Genomic DNA, 21,079 nt, shown 5'->3' on the forward strand with positions numbered 1-21,079 from the left:
GGGGAAGGCGCTCGCGCCCAGCCCCGCCCTGCGCCGACCCCTGCCGCCCAGGAGGGGTCTCCCGTCCCCCGGCGGCGCAGCTAACTTGTTCTTCCACGCAAGGCTCCAACTCGGGGACCCTGCGGGGGCGGGGGGCGAAGGGATGGGTGAGGGGCGGAAGTGGCGGAACCCAGAGCAACAGGAAATGACTTGGGGAAAGTCCCGACCGCGGCCCCCCAGCCCCAGGTCTGTAAACACCCCACCCTGCAGGCTGGGGGCAGGGCTCGCGGGGCCCCACCGCGCGACTTCCCCTTGCAGAAGCCAGCGGGTGCGAGCCTCAGCCGGGGCCTCCATCACTGCCGAAGAGCCATGTTCCAGGCTGCGGGAGCCGCCCCGACCACCCCCTCGCATGTAGGTGACCGTGTGAGTGGGAAGCACGAAGGGAGAGGGGCGGCCTTTGCGCGCTCTTGGGTGGCTGGCCCGGGATCTGGGCAGGGCACCCCGCAGCTGCCCCTGCCCTCACTGTCGCCCTCCCTCAGGAAACCAAAGGCGGCGGCGGCAGCAGCACCGTGCAGCGCTCCAAGGTAGGGCCCTCGGCGTGGTCGTGGGTGGAGGAGAGGGCGGGTGCTGGCCGGGCCCCCGGCTGAGTGCCCCCGACAGTCCTTCAGCCTTCGGGCGCAGGTGAAGGAGACCTGCGCCGCCTGCCAGAAGACTGTGTACCCCATGGAGCGGCTGGTGGCCGACAAGCTCGTCTTCCACAACGCTTGCTTCTGCTGCAAGCACTGCCACACCAAGCTGAGGTGCGACCCTGCCCCGCCTGCCTGGGCCCTGACTTCAGCCCTGACCCGGCCTGACCCGCTTGTTCTACTTCCGCAGCCTGGGCAGCTACGCGGCCCTGCACGGCGAGTTTTACTGCAAACCCCACTTCCAGCAGCTGTTTAAGAGCAAAGGCAACTACGATGAGGGGTTCGGCCGCAAGCAGCACAAGGAGCTCTGGACCCACAAGGAGGTGGACCCTGGCACCAAGACGGCCTGAGGCCCCGTGATCTGCGCCCTCTGCGGAGGGCCCGGAACTGGGCCAGGGAGGGTGGCGAAGAGGCTGATCCCAGGCTGGGCTGGCAGGGCGGGACAGGGGCGCAGCTCCGCAGGCGGAGGGCTGCGGGCGAGGGCTCTGCTCCAGGCTTGCTTCCTTCGCCCCCGGGGATCGGGTTTGGGAGCCAGGACCGGAGCCTGCTGCCTGCCCTGCTTCCCGCCTGCCTCAGCCTGCCCCGCCCCACCTCGCAGCGCCCCCAGCCCAGTCTCCCTAACTAGGTGCCTTTTCTCCAGCAAGGAGTCAGCGTGCCCCCCTCAGGGTCCCGAGCGCCCTCACCCCGCCGGGGCTGTGTGCAGCCCCGTGTCTGCCCGTCTACCTCTGCCCTTAACCCGGTCCTGAGCTACAGGGACCCGGAGGCAGGAGTGCGCGCGCCACCTGCTGGGCCTCCTGGGCGCCACCTCTGCTGCCGGGGAGGGGAAGGGGAAGTGGCGAGGCGCGACCTGCCGTTTGGGGTTTGGGACCCTCCTGCACCAGGAAGTTAAAAGCCTCTGCCAGGCTGAGAGCCTGAGACCTGCTGGGTGGGCGGCTTCCGTGCTCCCCTCCCCTTTTATTCCCGCCCCTCCGTTGTGATCAACCCATTTTAAACGCGTTTAAATAGAGCCTGACTGTATTCTGTGGCCTGAGGGGGCTTTGGGGCAGGAACGACACAAACCACCCTGGAGAGAGGGGTGGGGGGACGGAGTCCAGAGCACCCCTGGCCTTGGTGGGGGCAGCAGTGGTGTCAGAGAAGTCCTAGCCAGCTTAAGGGGTGCTCTTCCACTCAGAGAAGGCACCACCCGCTGCAGCTGTCCCTGAAACGCACTGTGCCCCCAAGCTTGGGACTGGCGCTAGCCCTGTGCCTTGCAATCTGCAGGAATGGTGGCACTGTAGGTGCCGTTGAAGGTTTTGGTGACTGTTGCTTCTTATGCCTCTTCTGTGTCCTTTCACCCTTATCACTGTGCCCTTCTAGTGCCTTTTCAAATTCTGGGGTTAACCTGTCAGACTGCCCAAGGAGGAGCTGTTTGCTTGCTCCTGAGAACCCTGGCACACGGAGGGATGGCGTTTACAGCAAACGGGAGGCTTGGAGGACCTACCCCGACCCCATGGGAAACGGAAGTCTGGTTCGTCCTGCCCCAGAACCGCTGTCCTGATTTTCCCAAAGAGCTTGCGGGATACATGAGTCAGTGGGGCAAAAGAACAGAGCCCCGTGGGACTCGCTGCCAGCACCGAGACAGCTCCCCGAGTTCCTTGCTGATTCCTACCCAGAAAACTGGGCCTCAAGCCCTGGTGCCAGGTGAGCCGCTGTGCAGTTAAGGCAGGCACTGCTTTCTGAAGCAGAGAAGGCACCTGAGGCCCAGACCCTGGGCCGAGGAGAGCCTCAGAGCAGACTCAGCTTCCTGTGTGAGAGGTCAGTGATGGGAACAAGTGTCTCTCCCTAAGGCTGGGCTAAGGGCACATGCTGGAGCGGTGGCTTCTGACTACTTTCCTGTGAGCATGGGCTGAAAGACCCTACCAGCTGCCACACATCCCAAGGATCTGGCCACTGGGGAGGTCCAGGTCAGAAGCACCATCAGTGCCACCTCAGCAAAGAGGCCCTGGTGGTGGAGGGGAAAGAGGCGAGGGCGAACCACTGTGGGGTGAGTGGGACCCAGCCAAGTCACTCCAGGGCCCCTCTTTCTGGAGTCATTTTAAGTCCTATTTGAGGGGCCCAAGCTCGTTGCTAGGCACCATACCCAGCTCCTCCCAAATACCTATTACCGCCCCCCAACCAAAAGCATGGCCACAGGATCCCTCTAGTATAAATGATCCCTTTTATTGAAAGTAATGTGTGACACTGGCCTGGCTTTGCACTGCAAGCCCTCAGTCAAGATATAGTCAAATAACTACGGCTGCAGGTTCTTCTGCACGATCCACAACTCAGACACACACAGAGCTGGAGGGGAAGGGTCGAAGGGTATGCACTGGCCCTTCCATATGGGGGCGGCCAGGGCAGACTCACCCCATGGAATGAGGAAATTACAACATAACCCCTTCCCACCCTAAGCCCAGGGCTGCTCGCAAACTGCCTTAAGACCCTTTGGGCCCAGGCCATCCTAGAGCCCCCTAACGTTTCATTGGGATTAGTTAGTAAAAAAACCCCAATAAATTAAAATTATGCAATAGCTTGGTCCTGAGGATGCTGAGCCAGCATGTCCGCAGTCTTTTGGCACAAAAATCAGGGTCCGTTTTGGTTTTTTTGGAGTTCAGGATTTGTTGGCTTGTTTTAAAATTCATTTTTAAAACTGAAGACCCTGGAGGAGAGGCTCTGAGAGCGCCCGAACCTGGGACAGAGTCATCTTGTCAGTGACACCACGCTGTTTCCACTTGGGGGAGGGGAGAGGGGGCCCTAGGGACAGCGCGTGGGCCAGCGAAGGCTACAGCAATTAGATGGGTCACAGGCTGAGCTGCTGCTTGGCAGCTTTGGTCGAGATGATGGGCCGGTCCCCACCCGGGCAAGGGCCAAGATGGAGGCAGGAGCGTATGTTCGCTGGCCTTAGGGCAGCTGCCAGTGGAAGGTGGCCTGACAGAGGCCCCTGGCAAAAGGGATGGCATAAAGGGGCTAGGGCCCCACTGGCACCATGCAGCACACAGTTCTGCAAAGCCAGCTGCTTTCATTTTCTCTTCTCTCTTGAGGCGTCCATCACCTGTAACAGTCTACGATTGATATATATAAAAACCATCAATATGATCTGAGATATAAATTAACAAGTACAAGGCCTCACATTACATGATGTGAAAAGGCTAAAAACAGCGATAGAAACTACATTCATAAAAGTGCATCGTCAACATACAACGAAGGCTTTGGCTTGTTCTGTGCCCCTGGGGAAGTGGGCATGGCTGGCAATGAGCTGCCTGGCACTAATCCCCAGCTCCCTGGAGATGCCCATTCCTGGGCACTAGCCCCCACCCTCATTAATGACAGCTCCCAAGGAGACTGGGCACTGGGAGGGAGGAGCTCTAGCATAGGCACATTTTGGAAGGAGGCAGGGAGGACCAGCACCCAGGCTGAGGTAAATACGGCCAACTCTGAGCTGCTTGGAGACGCTGTTTCCCCGACCACTGCTGCCACCCTCCCACAGGGAAGGGGCGCGGAGGAGACCGGGACCTCCCCGGGACGGCGGAGGTGGGCTAAGGAGGGACAGCTGGTGGTTCTCGACAGGTGGTGGCAGCGCACGGGCTTTTCTTGTACCAGACGGAGTGGGCTCTGCCTGGCAGGGTCATGACTCACACAGCCTAAGACAACTATTGGGGCTCTCCTGAACGCCCGGTCAGGTCAGGGTACCCAGCTGGCCGGATGCCCTAAGTTTTTACCTTTTCTGCTCCAGCAGGAGAGGGACTGTTTGGCCAGGAGCACAAAGGCTACTGCAACAGCTCTTTCCAATGAAGCCCAAGGCCTAAGCCCACACAGGGGTACTCTGAGCTCGGGGCACACGTCTCCAGTTTAGAAAATGGGTACAGCATATGAGCGACTCCAACTTGTAAAACAGAGACAACTGCATTGACAAAACTGAGTCTCCCCGCTCAGTGGGGGCAGTTCCACCTCTCAAGCCCCTGCTTGAGGGTGCAGGGTCATGGGGACAGGCAGGACAGGCTCCTCCTTCCCTGAATAAGGCAGCATGACATTTGCTTTATCTTTGGTAAAGGACAAGGACTGGCAAGGCTGACCTGGGGGCTCCAGGAGAGGGCGGCCCAGGCCTCTGCCTTCCACTGGCTGGGGGTCGCTGGGTTTTACCGTAGGCTGGGGTGGGCGGTGCCAGCCCAGACACTCCGGTGGTGTCCGGGCACTGGGAGAAACAGTAACACTCTGAGTAAAAATAACACTATTCAAACCTTGCGTCAGGCCTGCGCCCCAGACCCTCGGGGCTTCTGTGCGGACTGCGGCGTCAGGACACACCCCAAGGGTGGGGCCCACTGCTGCCTTGCACACTATTCCCAGCCCTTCCCCTCCACGCTGAACTTGGGGTGCCGGACTCGTAGGTCTGGCAGGCTGGGGTCTCCCAGTCCTTGTGGCTGCAGGTACCCCAGCTGGCTCTGAGCTGCAGTGGCAGAAGGGGCACCGACAAGTGCTGGCTGGACTGCAGCTCCACGGTCCACAGCTCTGCCTGGGAGAAGCAGCGCCTTTGCTGAGCCCCACAGCAGCCCCTGGCCCACGCAGCAGGGGTGGCCAGCAGCAGCATGGCCTCGAGAGCTCAGTACACAAGCTGTGCAAAGTGGTGTGTAAGCAGCTCCTCAGCTGAAGGTCTCTGATGAGCCTCCACAAAAATGCGTCTCAGGAAGTCCCGGCCGTGTTCAGAGATGTGGGAAGGCAGCTGAGGGTTGGTGGGCTGGGTGGCAATCTTGAAAATGGCGGCCATCGCTTCATACTCTGCCCACGGTGGTTTCTCTGTCAGCATCTCCACCACAGTGCAGCCCAGGCTCCTGGAGAGAGAGACCCCACGTCACCCCTCAGACAGCTCCAGGCCCCGGCTGTGCACCCACTGTAGTGCAAAGAGACGCCTTCTTTAGATCACTCTGAGGCACAAGATGGGCCAAGCTGATGGCTGTCTCTGGACTCTCTGAGGACACAAGAGGCTTCAAGTCACTGTAAGCCTTGTCCACCTACAGGACGAGCCTGTGCCCACCACTCACCAGGGAACTTTCCTTTTCTCTCTGCAGCAGAGCCTGCACAGTTACATCTGAATCCTCCTTTAAAATTCTGAGGCAGGGTCTCACTAAGTCACTAGGTTGCCCAGGCTAGGCTCAAACTTTCGGTTCTCCTGCTTCAGGCACCAGAAAGCTGGAATTATGGGTGGCCACCACCATGCCTAGGACCGTGGGCCTTCCTGAGACGGGACGAGGGAGCACTGAACACTAACAGAAAGCACTCCACAAGTACAGCTCAGTAGCACAAAATCACGTGCGGCCCGGGGCTCCATTCCCAGCGTGTGTGTGTGTGTGTGTGTGTGTGTGTGTTAGGGGCGCCTCCAAGACAATTGTACAGTGGACCCTTGACTTATGACCTCAACTCGCTCCCGAGGGCTGGCTGTGACTCAAGTTGTCCGCTGAAGGCTCAGCTCCTCTACACAGCCGTCAGAGTCCCTGTCCTGTGTACAGGCGGACCTCAGTGTCCTCAGAGAGACCTTGGCCCAGGACTCCTCAATTGTGTGGTTCACAGGAGAGGACGCTGTAATGTTCCTTCCAGAGCTCTTCAAGGGTTATCTCTGTATCTGAGACCACCTGGAGGCACAGGCAGCTGGCACTCGGGTCGTAAGTCAAGACTCTGGTTGTAAAACTAAAATTCCGGTCATAACCCAAGCTGTTCATGTGTCAGGCCGTTGTAACTCGAGGGTCCGCTGTATTTATTTCCTACTGCTGCTGTAACGAATCTCTACAAACTTTGTGGCATGAGTACAGTTCCAGAGGTCAGCAGCCTAAAATCAATCTCTCTGGGCTAACGTTAGGATGTCAGCAAGGATGGTCCCTTCTGGACCCTCTGAGCTCCCACTCCCTTCCCCTTTGCTGTCCTCACGCAGAGGACTGAACCCAGGCCCTTGCACAAGTAAGCATGCATTCGACCACTGAGCTCCCCGGCCCCGCCTGCATTTTTCGGCTCGTGGTCCCCTTTCCTTGTTCCAGCCTTATGCTTCCGCTGTCACATCTCCCACTGCCCATGCTGCTTTCCTGTCCCTCTTACCCCTGGGGCTTTTTTTTTTTTTGGTGCTGGGGATTGAACCCATGAGCTTTTCACATGCTAAAGCAAGTGCTCTACCACTGAGCTACACCCCAGGCCTCCTACCTTCCTTTTATAAGGGTCCTTGGGATAATACTGGGCCCACTCAGATAAGCCAGGGTAACCTGTCCATATTAATGTCATATTGATGTCCTTAGTCACAGCTGCAAAGACTCTGTTGCCATACCGTATAAGGTAACATTTACAGGTTCCAGGCTACATGAACTTCTTTGGGGGACCTTTACTCAGCACACCATAGTAACTTGCCAAGGACAGAAGTTCTCACAACTACTAAGTCCTTGCTGAGGAAGGACCTAAGTTAGGCAGAGCAAACACAGGTCATCTGAGTGCTGTAAGTCTGCTCTTGTTTGGAGACAGAAATAAGCCTTCAGAGTGGATCCTACTTTTTTTTTTTTTGAGACAGGGTCTCATTATACAGCCCAGGCTGGCCTCAGACTCACAGCAATCCCCGACTCACCCTCCCAGGTTCATGGATTATAGGTGTGCACCACTATGCCTGGCTGAATCCTACTTAAAGAGATTCAGCAAACATGAGATGAAGTTCCCAGCACCAGCAGTTTGCTATCTGAGGTTAAACGCACCGCAGCTGTCATATGTGCTACTCCTCGTACCAGCACCCCTGCACACAGGGCGCCGAGGCTCTGGGTGCACTGGTCAGCAAGACCCAGGCCCTCCGTCTCTCCTAGTATACCCAAGGCAAGAACACGGGATCCCGGCGTGTCCTAATGCTCACCACACATCCGCCTTCCTTCCATAGCCCTCGCCGCTGATCACCTCAGGGCTCATCCAGTAGGGTGTGCCAGTGACTGAGCGCATGCCTGTTCCTGACATGCAGATGGTCTGCAGGCGTTTGCTGGCTCCAAAGTCCCCCAGTTTCACATTCCCAGCAGAGTCTCGGAGGATGTTGGCTCCTAAGGCATGAAAAGGCAGAGACAATCACCTGAGACACTTCGATTTTCTACCACCCTCCCTCCAGGTCACCGAGACGGCAGGGGCCACCAATGAATTGGTCAGGAGCTGCATACAGCACAGTCCAGTGAAGGGAACCCTCACACCCAAAATACAAAGCGATCCTCTCCCCGGCCAACATCTGCACGGCACTAGAAGGTACTTTCCCAAATTGCTCAACCAAGCTTACACCAACCGCCGAATGGGCAAGAACCTGAGTCCTTTCCAGCAAGCTCGGAGTGGTTGACTGGCCCACCTAGTCACTGCACAATGTCCTGGCGCCCAAGCCCTAAGCTCCACAGCCCGCCCCTGCTCACCCTTGATGTCCCGGTGAACAATCATGTTGCTGTGCAGGTAGGACATGCCCTCCAGGATCTGCCGCGTGTACTTGCGGGTCACGCTCTCCGTCAGAGCTCCGTAGGCCTTCAACTGGTCTTTCACTGAGCCCTACCAGCCACAAGGAGTCAGAGGGAGTCCTCTCAAGGGATGGCTATGGGAGGGAGCAAGGCTATTTCCAGCCCCCAGGACTGCAGGAAAGCAGAGATTCAACCAAGTCCCATTTGTGTGGAAGACACTTTGCTAGGAGCTGCTGGACAGCTTGGAAAAAAGCATGAAACCATCTCTCCTTCAAGGAGCGTAGGACCCAAGTCTAGGAGAAAGGCCTCTGTTCCAGGTAGATGCTTAAGCTTTTTTTTTCGGGGGGTGGGGGGTGGGGAGCACCACCGGGAATCGAACTCAGGACCTTGCACTTGCCAGGCATGCGATTGTGCCACTGAGCTATATCCTCAGCCCAATTTCCAGGTAAATGTTGTACTTGCAGGACAGAGAACAGCCATCCCACAGCAGGTTATGTTGGTGTGGGCTAGTTCTGCACCCTCACTGCAGCCATAGGACACTCCTGCCTCCAAATCCTGCCATCACCTCACTCGGTTCCTCTGAACTCTGCAGCCTCAGGGGATCAGACCCAGCTCAAGGGTGGCCTTCCTGCCTTCAGTCCCAGGTCAGGCCCTGCTCTGTGTGAGTCTTGCATGCACCCAGGGAGCACATACCCCTGGCATATACTCCATGAAGATGGTCAGAGTCTTCTCGGCACGGTCCCTCAGGCAGCCGTAGTACTGCACTATACGCTCATGCTGCAGGTTCTTCAGCAACTGGATCTCACACTCCAGAGCACTCACCTCCTACAGGGGGGCCAGTGGTCACCTGGGCACTCAGGGCCTGGGGTCAGCTCTGCTTGCCTTAATCCACACCTCACAAGGGTCTACCTTGGGAACTTCAGCTAGAGAAAAGGGGGCCTTCTCAACTGTCTGCTTCTCGGCCACAATGCTAGGGAAGCCTCAGGCGTGGCACTCCCAGGCATGGAGGGAGGCAGACACGGAGGAGAGAAGAAGGCTTGTCGGGGCTTCGTCAAGGTAACTACCAAAGATAATCTACTCAAGGTGAGATACAGGCCACATAGTCCTCCTTTAGAATTGGACCAAACAGGTAAACCGCACGGCTCCTTCTTGGCTAAAAGCCGGGGGAGGCGTCTGCTTATTGAGTTGAGGCAGGCAGCACGCGGGTTATCACCTGTCAGTCTGAGTTACTTGGGCCTTTGTTATGGGCTCAGTTCCTCCCCCAGGTGCTTCATGGCCACAGTGGATAGCAAGGGAGCTTGGGAGAACAGTGACGGGGAGGCAAGCTGTGGCACCTTGAGCAATTCATCTGTGAATACGACAGGGATTTTCCCCGGAAGGGGAGAGATGGAGGTCAGAGCTTGGAGAAGGTGGTACCTTGCTTGTCTCAGGGCTGTCCGGGTCAAACTGGACCTGCTTGGAAGCAAGTTCACGTCCTGTGTCCACATCATAGCATAAATAAACCCTGCCGAAGGCACCCTGGCCCAGGAGTTTCCCCCGGCGCCAATTGATGGGGGCACTGGGAGCTACAGGAAGACAGCAGAAATTGTGTTATGCTATGCACGTTTGTTAGAGACCCTGCTCATTCTCCAGATGCTTGATCATGGGGCCTGTGGCTCAGGCCCACCCACACCTAGCACCATCAATTCTCAGTATAGCATCTCCACCCCACCTGGAGCGGGCCCAGTACCCTGTCAGTGGGACCTTAAGGTCAGAATCCTGGGAAGCAGAGAACAGTCAGCCATAGTAAAGTGCTCTTCTGCATTCATCAAATACTTTTACTCCCAAAGCTCCAAAATAATATGGCAGGAATCGAGGGTATGCTTTTCAGTTTGAACAAAGACAGACTACAGACCAGATCAAAGTCTATGGCAGGAGTCAGGCATAAGGTCCAGGGTGCGCTCCCCGCTCCAAGGCTCTCTCAGTGTGGAGAGGACAGGCCAGAGGAGCAGACTGCTGAGCCTAAGCGCCCCAGTGGCCTGGCTGTCCTCCTGCCCCTGCAGCTCATCTGAGCACCCTCAGCAAGCGCTTCCTAGCCAGGGGCACTCCTCACACTTGGTCGGCACACTCCTCTCCTGAACAGAAAGCGCGTTCTCGCTGTCTGCACTCCGCAGGCGTCCACGGGGGTCCAGGTACTGTACAGCCAGACCCAGGTTCTCGCCGTTTGTGCTTAGGGAGCGGCTGGAGGGAACCAGAGTGAAGAGGTTGCCTTGATGGCGTCGTATTCGGGGAAATGTTCTTCTGCCTGGAAGGGCGCAAGAGCCAGAGCAGAGCAGGTCAGACCCCTGGCCGTAAGACTGAACGTACAAACCAGTTAGAAGTGACAAAGAATACCAGCTCTGGTCCGTCCTGTCTGCCCTCCCATCGGACTCAGGCCAGAGGGGCTGCTGTCCCTCATCTCCACCCCAAATCAAGTCAAAGCTTTCTGCAGCTACTAGAGAAGGACTTGGAGGGGTGGTACCCCAGAGCACACCACGGACACAAAAGGCAGAGTGGTAGCATCTCGGCCTACAGATGCAACCTTCCCTATCTGGTTGGTGTTCTGTCTCTCTTGCCTCAAGTCTGGGGCACAATTCCTCAGGAATAAAGGGAAACGCAGAGCCTGGAGCTCCCCATCCCCTTGGAATTAGTTTTCCACGGAACTCTAAGCATGGCCTTTCCCAAAGTAGCCAGCAGAGGGCAGCATGGAGACGCACTCACCATCATTGTAGTCCTTATGGTGCACAGACACGTGGTAGCGCCGGGGATACGTTCCTCCTTTTACCCCTTTGTCATAGAGCTGGGTTTCTCGATCTGAGTGAGACAGAGGAATCACTGGCTTCTGGGCAGATCCGTGAAGGAGCCACTTAAGCCCCCGGTCACCTGAGAGCCTACAGCAGCAGGCCCAGGAGAATTTCTATACAGTCCAGTCTTCCCAACTCAGAACCACCCCTGGCCCCACCCAGATGTCCCACAGTGCCCACTCAGGCCCCTGGAGCTCACCGGAGTACTCCTGTCTGTTGTCTGGGAAGCTCTGGGCTCGGGACATTCGTGATTTCCTGAAGGATGGACTGAAGAAAACAAAAAGGAATACGAACTAAACCTCAGTGCACTTCCAGAGCAGCCCAGAGGGCAGACCGGAGGCGGAGCGCCCAGCGGTCGGTCTCCCCTGCTGTGTCCCACAGGATGGGTGGGAGGCAGAGGAGGAGGAAAGCAGCTCTGGCCCTGGCCTCCTGCTCTCTCCCCCTCCCATCACTAGCCGGAGGCCCACATTTGCCGGGACCCTGGCTGGTTCAGTCCATCCCACTGAGTTCTACTCTAGCTGAGCACCCTTTTCTCTTTTGTGCCTTTCTTCCCACCTTTGTAACAGGTGAAGAGCTGCAAGAGAATTCCTGGCCCAGGCAGTGATAAAGATAACCATACTGTAGCTTACAAACTGCTGCTTTCAGATTTACTTTATAGAGTCAGCTTTTTCTCAGTTAATCCTCACAACTCTGAGGAAGGAAACATAAAAGTAACAGCAGGTGCCAATTACTGAGCACCTGCTGTGTAGATACCCTACAGGCCAGGTTTGCGCCTTCCTATTTACTTGTCCAATGATACAGGCCGGAAGCAACAGAGTGAGGCTTCAACCCAAAGTCCACGTTCCTGCTGCAATACAAGGCATCTTTACTTCAGATGAATTATCACCACCCATTTTAGAGACAGGAAACTGAGGAACTCAGAGATAAGGGACTTGGGCCGGGGATATAGCTCAGTGGCATAAGCACCTGCCTGGAAAGCCTGAGGTCATGAGTTCAATACCCAGTACCAAAAAAACCAAAACAAAACAAGAGTTAAGGGACTTGTCTGAAGCCACTCAAATATCTGCTGGAGCCAAAATGGATCTAGGTCTACCTGGCTTCAGATCTGCCCTTTTTATAGTTTCTAAAAAGGTAAGATGAGAGCCCCGAGCGTAGGTCAAGCTGGACCTCAGAGAAGTCACGCTCCAGGAGAAGGAAAAAGCACTGTAGGGATGGAGGAAACAGCCAAGAATGAGAAAGTAGGTGAACTCAGCTACCTTTCCCAGCAGCCGCCTGACTGGCCCTTCCCCAGGCAGGAGCGTGCCTTCTGAGAACGCGCCAGGTCAGAAACTCTCAAGGCACTGACTGAGGACTGTCCCTACTGTCCAGCTTCGACATCTTTCCTCCCTCCCACCCCAAAGTTTAGCAGATAGTCCAAAGCCATGGTCAGCCTGTTCTTGGCAGAGCCCTGAGCTCGGGACAGAAACTCCTAGCCTTTTTGCTCTGGAAAGCAAGCCCAACAAGTAACTATGACTCTACCCTGTGATATCTAGGGGGAAGATAGCACTTATCAGAGCTATTAGGAAAGACACTGTACAAATTTGGCCACAGTTACATGATTAGTACCCACGTGAATGATGAGTCAGTTACACAAATTTAAAAAATAAAACCCCTTAAAATACCCAGGCCTGCTCCCTATCCACTGGCCATCCCAAGTTGCCCAGACATGATCAGAACAAGGGCAGGGGCAAGGCAGCAGTGGACTGGAGCGGGGGCTGGCCTTCTTGGTTTGGAAGGACAGCACTTGCTCCCGCACAGGGTGTTAAGAACAGGACTTATTACCAAGCAGACGCTGTGTGGTATGCTCACCATCTAGATATTTTGTTTTCTTGGGCTGGGGGGTAGCTCAGTGGCACAAGTGCCTGCATGGCAAGCACAAGGTCCTGAGTTCCCGGTACCAAGAAAACAAGGAAGTTCTAGATATTTTGTTTTCTTATTTTTATGTATCTCTTTCTTATTTCACCAGAAACATTTGGAAGAAAAAAAATGAAAGTAAACCCATCAGTAAAAACTCAAGTTTTTCCTCAAAACTTCAACAGTCCACTGTTTCTCAGTTCAGCAATGAGGCCAAAAAAAAGTACAAGAGTAGCATATATTATGTGGAAGGTCAAAACATGTATAACACTGAACAACACAGACAGTACTTAATAAGCTACTGTGTGTGTGTGTGTGTGTATATATATTTTATTTATTTATTTATTTTTTTAAGTTTTTGAGACAGGTTCTTGCTGCATAGTCCAGGCTGGCCTCAAACTAATGTCAATCCTCCTGCTTCAGCCTCTTGAGTGCTGGGGTTACAGGCATGCACCACCACGCCCACCTATGTACTACTGTAATGTTCATTTTATTATGCAGACAAAACACTGTCATTGTATTTGAGAAATTAAGTAAAGGATCTTCCTGCAAGCTTGATGTTTTAACCCTGGTCCCCTGGATACAGTGAGATCAGACACACACTTGATAACTCTACTTCCTCAACCCATCCCTAAAATGCCTACACATTAGCGCCCCAACTACCCACAGCCCCATACCTTTCTGCTGACCTGTCCAAGGACTGGCAGCTTCCCGACAAGGAATTTTCAGCACTGCTCAGGGGGTCCAGCATCTGCAAGGCAAGTCATACAATAAAACCAGTCCCAAAACAAATCCCAGCCAGGAAACCCAGGCCCTATGACCTACTCAGCGCTAGCATATTGTCTCTATTGTTAAAATATTAAAGTGCCTTTTTTCCTCTCATGTACTGGGGAAAATGGTTAGAATAAGGTACCATTCTCCCCTGCAGTTTGAAAGGCAAGTTTCCAGGAAGGAGAAAAATGCTTGGCTGGCACTGCAAGGAGCTCTGCCAGGAGAGCAAAGCAGAGCTGCTTCTCTTGTTGGCATTTTCTTGGCTCATCAGTATCAGTGCCTGGCGCTGGAGATGGTACTACCCTGTGGAGGCTTCCAGTGAGTCTGGGTGGGACCTCAATGCTTCTGTTTACACTTGATAATTCATAATTTACAAAGACAAGTATTGCCTCATTTCACAGATGAGCACTGCAGGCTGAGAAATGATAGGAGACCTCTCTAAAGGTGTAAAACCAGTTATCGCACAGCTGGTATCAGCAAAAATTCCCCAGTGCCTGGTTGCAGTGCAGAGGTAAAAGGTATATGTATAAATTAAAGTATTCCTCTGGCCCTTGGTAAAATGCAGTAACAAAAAGCCTTTTCAAAATAGCATTTTTTTTTTTGTCCAGTGAAGGTGCTTCTCTTCATTTAATTGGTACATAGTGGGGCTGGAGTTGGGGTTTTAAATTTCAGAGTACAGTCATCCCTCAGTATACATGGGTGTTGGCTCCATGATCTTTGTGGGTATCAAAATCTGTGCATGCTGGTCTCTGATATAAGATGACATATTATCCATGCATATCCTCATATATACTGTAGATTTAAATTACTTATAATACACAGTACAATGTAAATGCTGGGTAGTATCCGTTTAGGGAATGACAAGAAAAGAAAAGCCTGTTCAATTTCAGTGTGGACACAATTTTTTTCTGAATATTTTCATTTTACAGGTGGTTGAATATAGACATAGAATCCACAGACACAGAGGGCCAACTGTGTTCTTATCTGAACTCGGAAATTAAACATTACTTAGTGTTTACCAGAATTAGAAATTTCACAAAATTAGTTTCCAACTCAAATATTTTACTAGGATTCAGCCCCATCCATACTGTCAAATACTTCAGATCATACTGTCATATACAAAAAATTAACTGCAAAATAAAACTGCAAACCTTGTTAAGGATACAAGATTTCCCCATGTGGAGGAAGCCAATATGGGAAAGAATTACTTCCAATCCATCAAATGCATATTGGACAAAGTTAGGCCAGATAACGTAAAAGAGAAAATACATGAGTGTAACAACACGGCAGATGTGATGATGGAGGAAAAATACCAAAGGTTCAAGAGGCCTTGGAAAAAACTGCTGAGTCCAGTGAATGCTTTTGCAAAAAATGACCCTTTTTATGATAATGCTGCAGAAGTCAAAGCGGAAGTAAAGGAAGTTACACTATGCTAGCATAATTTCTGTTCAAAAAAGTAAGCCAAAAAGTAGTACAAATCAAGTTTTGTTCATTCTAAAAATCAGCATATACATGCAATTATCACCTAAACCTGATCAAAGAAAAAAAAAAACCTTAGTTTCACTTTGCAAGAAAGCCTCAATTGAATATTCTTTTACTATACACAATATTGGTAGAGCCTTGTGAGGTGGACTTATCTTGACTGGTCTGTTACTAGGAGGAATTCTCTTCTGCTAAAAAGCGGGGGCTGAGGGGGGGCCTGGGCAGTCCTCAGCTTCCACCATTCTTGGCCTCCTTCTAAAGTCTGTCCTCACTAAGGGTCAAATCCAGGGCCAGGCAGGTAAAGTAAAAAAATGAAGGGGCCACAGTACAGGATCATGGAGAGAGATAGAGACCAAAGGAAATCCACCTAATCTGCAATCTCCGGGATTTCACAGCCGAAACCCTTGGAAGAGTGGCTGTCCAGAAGTCCTATAGTGAGAGACACTGAAAGGGCCGTAGGGTAAAATGCTCAAGAAGGGACTCTGAAGCCAAAGCCACGCCAGGTCATGGTTCCTTGCTTGGTTGTTGTTTTGTTTTTGTTTTTGTTTTTTGTCTTTTTGAGACAGGGTTTCACCATGCAGTTCAGGCTGGCCTTGAACTCACTTTGTAGCTCAGGCTGGCCTCAAACTTGCAGCAATCCTCCTGCCTCAGCCTCCCGAGTGCTGGGATTATAGGCGTGCACCACCACGCCCGGCTCAAGTCATGGTTCCAAATGTGAGTTTATCTGGAAGGCAGGAGTACAGATGAGAGTAAAGCAGGTCAAGAGCTTCTCATAGTATACATAGTCTGAGTAATAAATAAGAAGTTACAGGAATCAGTTGTTTTGTAAAATTCTGCGTGTGGTGATGCTGGCTTCTTTGTTGGCTGTTATACCCTTAAAAAGTTCCTCTTCTTAAACCAAATTTAGAAACATGTAAGAGCAATCAAGTCAAATTTATTGAAATGATCAGAATGAAGTCAAGAGATCTCACAGTTGTTGAGTTCACTCAGCCAATTTTTTTTCCCCCTGAGATATAGTCTTGTTATATAGTTCAGACTGGCCTTGAACTCATTATGTAGCACAGGCTGGTTTTATGGCAATCTTCCTGCCTCAGCTTCCCAAGTACTGGGATTACAGACTAATACCACAACACTGGACTCCAAACTGTCATTTTCTCTTTTTTGTTTTGTTTTTCTTCTGGTACCAGGAATCGAACTCATGACCTTGCGCTTGCCAGGCAGGCACTTTGCCACTGACCTAAATCCCCAGCACCCCCAAACTGTCATTTTCATCAAGTAAACTATTGGTTAAAAAGCCAGCTAGGCTGGGTGTTGTGGTGCACGCCTGTAATCTCAGTATTAGAAGGCTGAGGCAAGAGGGATCCAGTGTGAGTTCGAGGCCAGCCTGACCCACATAATGAGTTCAAGGCCAGCCTGAACTACATAGTGAGACTCTGTCTCAACAACAACAAAAAAAGCCAGCCATTAGAGCCAGGTATGGTGACCCACACCTGTAATCCCAGCACTCTGGGAGGCTAAAGCAGGAGGATGCATATTGAAGGCCCAGCCGGGCAACTTAGTAACATCCTTTCTCCAAAAACACAAAACAAAACAAAAAAACGGCAGGTGACATAACTCAGCGCAAAGGCCCTGGGTTCAATTACAGTAAAACACACACACACACTACAGTGGGCGAGTACTGTGGTGGACACATGGACTAATGAGTCACAGTGAGTCATCCCGCCTTGACTGCAGGGAGCACCTATGACTTACTCCCAGGCAACAGACTACGTATGGGGAGGACAGGATGCTCACCCCATGATTGTATTAAGTTACAGAAGATGCCATCTTTGCAAACTGGAGCAAGAGATTTTCCTGCTGGCTTTGAATAAGCCGAGTGTCCATCGTGAGGGGGCCCCAAAGCAAAAAAACTGGAGGTAGCCTCTTGGACACTCAGAGCAGGCCTGGTGACATCTAGTCAAAAAACAGAAACCGCAGCCCTACAATCACAAGGAACTGAACTCTGTCAACAACCATATGAGCCTAGAAGACAACCTCAAGCTCAAGAAAAGGCATCCCTGTGCAGTCCTAAGCAGAGGACCCAGCTAAGTGATGTCTGGACTCCTGACCCAAGGAAACTACAGCATAAATTATATCACTGTAAGACTGTACTTGTGACAAGTTGTTATATACCAACAGGTGATTAGTAACAGCTGTCTATCATCACAGAAGTCACTCTAACCAACCCTACAGTGTAATCTGGATGTTGTTCACACCCTACCTCTCACCAAGCAATAGCGAAACTAAAATATAGCCAATGAAAAACACCATCTGTTAGTTTAGCACTGGTTGTATGTAAAAGCTTGCCAAAATGAAGAAAGACAGTTGTAAGGAAGAACATCAACAGCATAAAATTCTGCAGGAAGACCAGTGAGGGACCTTAAGAGGGAAACTGTCAAGTGCTCACCCAACACCAAGGAGGCTAGGTAGCTTGGATCCCGTCTTTGGCAGGAATTGGTATTTGGCCCCTAGAAAGGAATAATCCACATTTGGGCAGGCCTGGTTTGCAGAAGAGCCACTATTTGCAGTTCTAACTCTCAAGATGGCCATCCTCTTGGTCTGACACCGAGTGTGTGCACACTCCAGTCCCCCATACTCACGCACTGCTCGCTGGTCTCTGGGATGAATTCCCCCTCACTGTTGATGCTGGTGTAGGATCCCTGTCGGGCAATGTGCTGCTGCCGCTCAGGCACATAGCCAGGGGGAGGTGAACTTCGGCCAGGGTTCTGGGAGCCTAAAGCACAGAAGCAAGGCTTTTAACAACATAGCCTAGGACAAGTGGCTCAAGAGAAGCAGACGTGGGGGCCAGCTAGAGATATAGGGCCCTGGGTCAGGATGTAACTCCAACGGGTTACGACACCAAAGCCCAGCATGCTTCAGCTGCCTGAAGCAAAGTCCCTTCCTAACAGGAAGCGAAGTCCAGGGATGGAGCAGGTACTAGAGTGTATATGACCATGAACCTCAACGCAAAACATGAACAGAATACACACTACAAAACCGACTTAGGCTGGCAATTAGATTAGCTTTATAAAATTCTTACATATAATTGTTCCTTCATAATGTCATTCTTCTTTCTCCCTTTAGAACATCAATACCATTTCCTCACATTCTATGGTTAGGAGACCCCCACGCTATTAAGAGGTATGTTCTAAGACCCAGTGGCTGCCTGAGACCCCAGATAACAAACATGATCTATAACTAAGTTTTTTCCATGTGTATGTATGACCAAGTTTCATATACAAAGTAGGCATGGTAATAATAAAATAGGATGTTTATAACAGTACTGTGTAATAAAATTGTCAGCATTACTGCTCTTGCAATTTGGGGCTATTATTAAGTAAAATAAGGGTTAGTCCTATACTTCCTGACTACTATGGGCAATTATGTTGCTTCCCCCACCTCCCAGTAGTGCGGAGTTGAACCCAGAGCCTTTGTACTGAGCTGCCCCGGCAGTCCATATTTTATTTTATTTTGAGAAGGCGTCTTGCTAAAGGTCTTCCAAATTGCCTCGGCTGGGTTTGAACTTGCCATCCTCCTGCCTCTGGGTTACAGCCATGTGTGCCATCATACCCGGCTTTATGTTGCATTTAAATTACGCATCTTACTTTCTGCTGGACATTCACAGTCCTTACCTCATTTGATTTTCAACAGCCCTGCACTGAGGCTTGGCAAACACCTTTGGAATGAGTACTAAATGGCAGCCATCTGACAAGATTTTCGTACACTTGTTACTTCATTTAAACCTTTCAATGATCCCGAGACCTAAGTATTTGCTTTACTTAACAGAGGAAGAAACAGACTCAAGGAGCTTTGTATTTCTCAAAAAATATTTGTTAGGAAGCAAGAATTACACCCACTTTACAGGTGAAAGGATACAAAGCCAATTTACCTGAATTTTTATATCAGTTTGTAAAGTGGAACAGTTTATCACCCTAACATCACCAAATGACACAAGTGTGAGCATATGGTTTACAGTCATTAAGCAACAATTTTGTTATCAAGGATTTTGAGTCTGACAAACCAGACCTCCCAACTCCTAGGCCAGAAGTTTTTCTGAATCTGCCACTTTCCCTGATCAGAGAAGGAGACAAAAGTAAGGTCAGAAGTTGTAACATTTCCCCTTTTTAAGCATACCAAAAAAACCAAGAATCAATAAATCAAGGTTTAAAAAAGCTTTGACAGAGCTGGGGGTATAGCTTACTGGTAGAGCACTTGCCTAGCATGCACAAGGCCCTGAGTTCAATCCCTGGCTCAGGGAAGAAAGAATAAAAGCTTTAATAATATCCATACCAAATATATCTAGTAGTTTGAAAACTTAAATATAGGACTCAGGATCTTTTCCTTCTCTGGGGGGAACGAATTTATACCATCATGCAGAAAACCAAACACATAAGAGCGTTCCACTGCCTTACTGTATCCTGCACCCTTCTCCTCTCCCTATGACCCGCAACTCCCAGACATAGGAAACAGCAGAAGCGCCGTCCCTCGACAGGCTCCTGTCCTCACTGGTCAGATTCTCCCAGCTAGTTCCGGCTACGGCACTAGTGTCCTGAAGTGGAACTGCAGGCAAGATGCTCTGTGGGAATGGGTAAGGACAAAAGAACAAGTTTGGTAGCTGGAGATTTGGGGAAGAACCTGACTCATTCTACCCTGGAAGACAGAAACAGCCAACACCAATTCCTTTCTCGAAAGAAGCCAGTTTCAGAAGGAAGCTCTGGGGGACACGCTGTGCTCTGGAAGGAGTGGTGGTCCATCCACTGCAGAAGCTGCTCAGGAGCTTCACCTGGAAGCGTGCATAAGCCTGCCCAACTGCTGGGGCTCCACAACACTCCCCAGGAAGGTTCCTCCCACTACTCCAAGGAAGAAAAATACTTAATAAAAATAAAGGTTGCAGGTTATCTCTGAGACAGTTTGTAAGGAATTTAAACTATTACTGTATTCTTAATATCTTTCAAGAGAATGACTCCTTCATTCTCCCACATAAAGTCAGTTTTTCAGAACACATGGCTCCTTTACTTGTGTAGGGGAGATCTGATGAGTTTGCCACCAAGAACACTTGCAGTGCTCCTTGGAGGCATTAAGCTAAGGAGACGTCTCGAGCAGAAGGGCTAACATGGGAACCTCAGGAATCTGTCTTCCCCTCCTGACTCCACAGTAGTGGCCAGAAACAAAACTGCTCTGAAAAAAGACACAGAATTTTTCTGGATTTCCTGTTCTAACACCTCACTCACAGGGCAGAGGCTAACAGTTCTGTAGTGAAGCAGTACCTGAGCCCGTCTCTCACATAATCTCGATCAGCCTTCGAACAGAGCCTGCCCAGCCTTGGCAGAAACTGAAACAGCTCAATGTCAATTTGGGGATATGGTGCTGTGAACTAATAAAGCAATATAATCAGCCAGTGTGGGTTTCTTCCCTTCTCTGCTTCCCTCTCTCCTTCCTCCCACCCATCCTTCTCTTTCAACATTCATTTCTCATTTAACTTTTAAAACAACCCTGCAGTGGAGGTGCATGATGATCATTTACATAGAGCAGGAGGGGAACCGGAGGCCCAAAGCCATCAAGTATCTGTGGCTAGAAGGCAGCCTTTGTGATTCCCAGGACACGTCAGCCAATGCAGTTTTGATATCAAAATTTATTTCCAAAAAGGACCAGTATGCTGCTCAACAAAGTGCCTGAAGGCAAAACTTGCTGAACTGCTCCCTTTAGGTGGGGAGAGAAGAAGGGGTCCCACTGATGGGGAGACAGGCTAGCTAGCACATGGATTTCTTGACAGTACAGGGAAAACACGGTGCTATGTGCAACACCACCAAATTCAGAGTTGTTTTGTCCATGGTTATTTGTGAGAAGGGTAGCAACACAAACTGCCATTTGGCCAACAGAGGGCTCAGAAGAAAGACAAGGGATGGAGGAAAGCAGAAACCAGGACCAAAGGTAAAAAAATGACTCT

The 21,079-nt window shown here is 51.4% G+C and overlaps 2 protein-coding genes across 2 annotated transcripts in view; one reads left to right on the top strand and one right to left on the bottom strand.

Annotated features, from left to right (window-relative positions):
* Positions 1-249: 249 nt before the first annotated feature.
* Limd2 (LIM domain containing 2) lies at positions 250-1,671 on the top strand (the record flags this gene model as incomplete). The annotated part of the gene is given in 4 exon segments (XM_005402202.2): positions 250-390; positions 519-563; positions 640-779; positions 856-1,671. Coding segments are annotated over 4 exon segments (486 nt in total), but the record flags the coding sequence as incomplete, so codon positions are not given.
* Positions 1,672-2,843: 1,172 nt separating this feature from the next.
* Map3k3 (mitogen-activated protein kinase kinase kinase 3) overlaps positions 2,844-21,079 on the bottom strand; it is a gene marked incomplete at its 5' end in the record, with an annotated part of 62,140 nt that continues 43,904 nt past the window's right edge. Inside the window, 10 exon segments of the mRNA XM_013503159.1 lie at positions 2,844-5,509; positions 7,555-7,732; positions 8,087-8,216; positions 8,819-8,950; positions 9,542-9,690; positions 10,218-10,409; positions 10,865-10,957; positions 11,147-11,214; positions 13,518-13,591; positions 17,733-17,866. Coding sequence (XP_013358613.1) covers positions 5,281-5,509; positions 7,555-7,732; positions 8,087-8,216; positions 8,819-8,950; positions 9,542-9,690; positions 10,218-10,409; positions 10,865-10,957; positions 11,147-11,214; positions 13,518-13,591; positions 17,733-17,866 — 1,379 coding nt within the window.

The sequence above is a fragment of the Chinchilla lanigera genome, unplaced genomic scaffold (genome assembly GCF_000276665.1).
Source record: "Chinchilla lanigera isolate Chin_1 unplaced genomic scaffold, ChiLan1.0 scaffold00077, whole genome shotgun sequence".
NCBI classification, from domain to species: Eukaryota; Metazoa; Chordata; class Mammalia; order Rodentia; family Chinchillidae; genus Chinchilla; species Chinchilla lanigera.